The sequence below is a fragment of the Sinocyclocheilus rhinocerous genome, unplaced genomic scaffold (assembly GCF_001515625.1).
Source record: "Sinocyclocheilus rhinocerous isolate Xijiao unplaced genomic scaffold, SAMN03320098_v1.1 scaffold606, whole genome shotgun sequence".
Classification (NCBI taxonomy): Eukaryota; Metazoa; Chordata; class Actinopteri; order Cypriniformes; family Cyprinidae; genus Sinocyclocheilus; species Sinocyclocheilus rhinocerous.
This window is the reverse complement of record NW_015661919.1, coordinates 975,572-981,024: the sequence shown is the minus strand read 5'-3', so window position 1 is coordinate 981,024 and position 5,453 is coordinate 975,572. Positions and strand designations below refer to the sequence as shown.

General features: G+C 34.8%; 1 gene segment (V, D, J or C); it reads left to right on the top strand.

The window, feature by feature from the left end:
• Positions 1–943: 943 nt before the first annotated feature.
• On the top strand, positions 944–1,437 carry LOC107726913 (T-cell receptor alpha chain V region HPB-MLT-like). The segment is given in 2 exon segments: positions 944–1,012; positions 1,121–1,437. Coding segments are annotated over 2 exon segments (357 nt in total).
• The last annotated feature ends 4,016 nt before the right edge of the window (positions 1,438–5,453 follow it).

Below are 5,453 nucleotides of genomic sequence, written 5' to 3'. Positions count from 1 at the left end.
TTATCTCAACAATGGAAAAATGGGTGATTATTACACTTTTCTTCACAGCACAGGACTTTGGTAAGAAAGTTCATCATTTGCACTTTATTATTTATTTATATGTGCGTTACTTCATATATGTAAATGGTTAAATCTATTTTCCAGTGTGCTGGGGGCAAGACAGAGTAGAACAGCCTTCAGGAGGAATGACTGCAAATGAAGCAGATCAAGTAACTTTAATATGTAATTACACTACCAAAACTACAAATGCAGATGTTTATCTCTTCTGGTACAAACAGCTGCCAAACAAATCACCAATATTCATTCTGAATAAATATACATTTAGTGAAGGAATAACTGAGCAGGATTTTAAGAAGAGATTTTCTGCAACACTGGATTCGACATCAAGAACAGTTCCACTGATGATCAAGAATCTGCGTGTGTCTGACTCTGCTGTTTACTACTGTGCTCTGAGGCCCACAGTGATTGAAACACACTCAACACTCACACAAAAACATGCAAAATAAAAACTCTCCAACTTTGCCAACGTAACACTATAAACCAAGTAAAAACATTATAAAAAGTTATCATAATTTATAAGTTATCAAGTGATAATCATATCAGTAATAAACAATAAAGTGCTCTTTGCGGGGAACCAAAGAATCAAGTCATTGAAAAGTTCAAGATGAACCTGGAGTTGTGAAGTTCTACTCAAGCAGAGCAGATCTATAGCATTTCCATTGTGTTTTCATTATTTTTATCACTTCAACTTTTTTTTTAACAGATTGCAGTATGACCCAGAATGTGTCAATTTGTTTTTCAAGGCTCTTGTGCTTGTGTTCAAAACGGTCACTTCCAACCAATCACCTGCATCTGAAACCATCAAAGTAAAAAAAAAAAAAGTCTGAAGACACACCTCTTCTGTGAGGACTGAACTAATACATTAGAATGGGAGCCCAGAGAACATTAATACACTGATCTGACCTAGTAAACATGGTAAAATGCCTGTTTCTGATTTTAATTCTGACTCCAGGTACAGTATGCCTCCCTTTATTCATTGTAGTCATTTACAGTAGAAAAACAGTGTAAGAAATAATTTTGTGCAGTTTAAATCAGTAATTATCTTATTTCTTTGTATTAGGTGTGATGACTGCAGACCAGATTAGGCCAAATAAAGAAACTAGTGTCATAAAGAAGGAAGATGAGATTGTATCCCTCAGCTGCTCATATGATACAAGCAGCAGATATGTTAGACTTTACTGGTACAGACAGTATCCTAAAGGAGAACCTCAGTATTTAATGTGGAAAGAGGCTCGGGATTGGAGTAGCACTGGGAAGCCAGCTGATCCTCGTTTTCAGTCGACTACATCAGAAACATCCACTGAACTCACCATTACTAGTGTAACTCTGTCAGATTCCGCTCTCTATTATTGTGCTCTAAGAGTTGGAGCCCAGTGATACAAAGTCAATGTGAAGCCGTACAAAAACTCAAATTCATTTTTCACTTTGATCTCAAGCCACATCAAACCCACAATCTATAATTCACACAGTATAATTACACTTGTGGAAACACCTGTGTGTGATTAATTCAAAATATAATGGGAAAAGAAAGAAAAAGCGAAATAGATCAAAATAAGATGTTGTGGATTGCTATTAATATGCAAAACATATGCAAAACCAATCGTAATAGTTGTGGACATACTGTATATAAAAAAAAACATTTTAAGATTAAATAATACATTTACAAAACTGACTTTCAATGCTGGTGGAATGAAAATATGTATATAATATAGTAGTTAAGAATAACATTAACATTAAGTCTCTTTTTCTTTTTGAACAGTTTCTTCTAATAATATACACAAACACAATAACAATGTCAAGTGATAACAATGTCTAGAATTACATTAATTCATCAAATCGAAATAAGGGGTCAGTGCTTGAACCAATGTATGGGACTGATAAAACAAACATTGGAAAGACTTTAAAATACACCCAGAATCCTTCAGGAGGAGGAGACAGTCACACTGTGTTCAGATTCTGTGCAGTCAGACTCCTCCTGCAGGTCTTTGCATATTACAACAACTTTATCAAAGAGAGGCTGAAACAAGGATCTGCTGTAGATTTTATCGAGTTCATTTTATCTAACGTATTATTTAAAAATTATTATGATGGCAAACTGGCAAAGAATTGTAGTCTTCTTTATCACATATTACCGGGGTAAGTTAAATTCTGTAAGTAAAAACTGCTAATACTAATATAAGCAAAATCTGATCCTCATTTTTTTTTGCATTACATTACAGGATGTGATTCTCTGGACAGTGTTGAACAAAATACAACAGTTCTTACAGCTCTTGAAGGAGCAGTTGTAACAATCAGCTGTCAATATGAAACCACTGATATATTGCCAATTTTCTTCTGGTACCAGCAAAAAGTAAATGGAGTTCCAGAATTCATGCTGGACAAATTTGATAATTATGCCATCCATTTCAAGGAAAGATTTAGTGGCGATCTCAACACAATTTCAAAATCTTTTCCACTGACAATCCAGGATGTGAGTGTGTCTGACTCTGCTGTGTACTACTGTGCTCTGCAGCCCACAGTGACTGAAACACAATCAACACTCATACAAAAACCCTTTGTGAGCATCTGAGTAGTGTTGTTCAAACTCTGATGTGATGTGACTACTGCTTCCACTGTTATGAAGCCTGCGTAAATCTAAATACTTATTACACTTAATAGGAAGTTATTATTGCCTAAAAAGATGGCCTACTCATTTGACACAAATGTTAGAAAACTGCTTTGCCAAGTGCTACTCATATAATATATTCTTACCTCTATAAAAGCCTCTAAAAACAACATGTATGTAAATGTAAAGTGGTAAAATCAAATTCTGCACTTTTAAAAACTTTTCTTTAATTCATATCAGGTGTACTTTCAAGTCAGCAGTGATTCCATTCAACCTTCAAAAAACAAAACAACAATAACAACACCTGTGTTTTCAGATACTATGGTATCTAATTTATGAACAACACATTTTTTGGATTTTGTGTTGCAATTATGTTGGATGTTGCCTCAAATAGGACACAGATGGTAAACATATTTTTAGACTGAAGGTGGTGAAATCTACATATACAGTACATGACATCACCTCAAATATACTGTTGTAAGCTTTGGTTGTAAAGAAAACATCTTTTTATCATGGTTCATGTTTGCGTTGGGAAAAAAAAAAGTCTGGTCTGTCTGATAAATATCATTTTACTTCTGATTTATTCTGAGTTTAGTTACACTGTTTGTAAATTATATTACAACATATTGTTGTATTTTATGGACTGTTATTAATATGCAAAACATATGCATAACCAATCCTAATAGATGTGGACATACATCACAAACAATAAAACAAAAATATTTTAAGATTTAAAAAAAATCATCCCTCAAATTCTTATATAAGGCTAAACCTTGAGAAAAATATAAAACTACAAAGAGCAACAAGAGATGTTTGACTGAATATCATATTATTCTATCCTGACTAGATTCAGATACATAAAGATGTATTTATGTAATATTATTTTACACAGTAATGTCATATTATGCACAGTCTGTCAAAAGCCATTGCACTTCAAGGTTTATATAATTAAATAATCACAAATGATTCCAAAGGTTACAAATGAATGAAAAGCTGTTTAATACAATAAATTCACCACCGGGGGGAAGCATCTCTTAATTTCTTGTGTGAGACTGTTCAGTTGCTGAAAACATCAAGAGAAGCTACTAAGGACAGTGAGATCTGCTATAAGTAGAGACTCACATTAGTTGTCTGACTCTCACTCTCTTCAACTCAGAGCAATGATGGCAAAATGGCTGATTATTACGGTTTTCTTCACAGCACATTATTTTGGTAAGAAGAGTCTTTCATCTTTAACACTTGAGTTACTCAATATCTTAATATCTTGAGTTACTTAATATCTGATTGTTAATTCATGTCCGATCCTTTCCAGTGTGCTGGGGACAGGACAGTGTCAATCAGCCTTTAAGAGAAAATACTTCTGCTGAGGGAAATCAAGTGACTTTATTGTGTAATTACACCCTCATGAGTGCTGCAAATGTTTATCTCTACTGGTACAAACAACTGCCAAACAGATCACCGAATTCTCTGGAAAGTTCAAACTGCTGTTGAAGGAGCAGCTGTAACAATCAACTGTCAATATGAAACCACTGATATGTCGGCAAATCTCTTGTGGTACCAGCAAAAAGCAAATGGATTTCCGGAATACATGCTGAGCAAATTCGGCATGCAGTTCAAGGAAAGATTTAGCAGCAATCTCAACACAATTTCAAAATTATTTCTACTGACAATCAAGGATCCATGTGTATCTGACTCTGCTGTATACTATGCTCTGCAGCCCACTGTGACAGAACACTCACACTCATACAAAAACCCTGTGTGTGCATCTAAGTTTTGTTGTTGAACCTCTGATGTGATGGGACTACTGCTTCCATTGTTATAAAGCCTCTGTCAGATTAAAGGGGTCATATGATGCAATTTCAAGTTTTCCTTTGGAATGTTACAAGCTGTTCGTGCATAGATAAGATCTAGCTGGCCAATCAGCGTACACCTCACTTTTCAGACCGATGAGCTTTGTAAAAATCGACGCGTTTCAGAAAGGCGGGGCATAGAGGAGTAACAATAATGTACAGTATGTGGAAAATAATGTGTTTTTTGAACCTTAAACCGCATAAACACATTGCATTACACAAAATACACAAAATAATGTTTTTAGCAACGTCCTATGACCCCTTTAAATCACACTTAATAAGAAGCTCCTTATTGCTTATATACACACAGATTACCCACACATTTGCCACAAACCCCCTAAAACAATTTTATTTTAATTTTTTTAACCCCCTAAAACAATTTTATTTTTATTTGTTACAATTATTTTGGAAGCTGCCTCAAATGGGACACAGATGGTAAAAACATTTTTAGCCTGAAGGTGGCGATATCTACATATACATCAGTGCTTCTCAACTGGTTTGGCCATGGATGGGACCCACATTTTCCCATGGTCATCAAGCCGCGACCCCACTTTATGATATATATATATATATATATATATATATGTGTGTGTGTGTGTGTGTTAAAAAATATACATCATACCTTCATGCAAATCCTTCCCAGCTAACACACGAAGTACCAGTTATGTGATTTATTGGCACTTTACTTTTATTTCACACGTTGCATGCTCGTAGTTTCTTTTGTGCTTTAGTGAAATGATATACAGCGTGCACCACCGCATTTGCGCATGCAATTGAATTGAATTAACGTCTGACAGGACATGATAGTTCATTTTTCTGAGGTGAGAGACTTTTTATTTCATAGCAAGTTACAAAAATAACGATATAATAATGAAACTGACATTAAACCTGACAACATCTCATCTGACCGCAGAATCGGGACAGCACGTTTTTCTCAG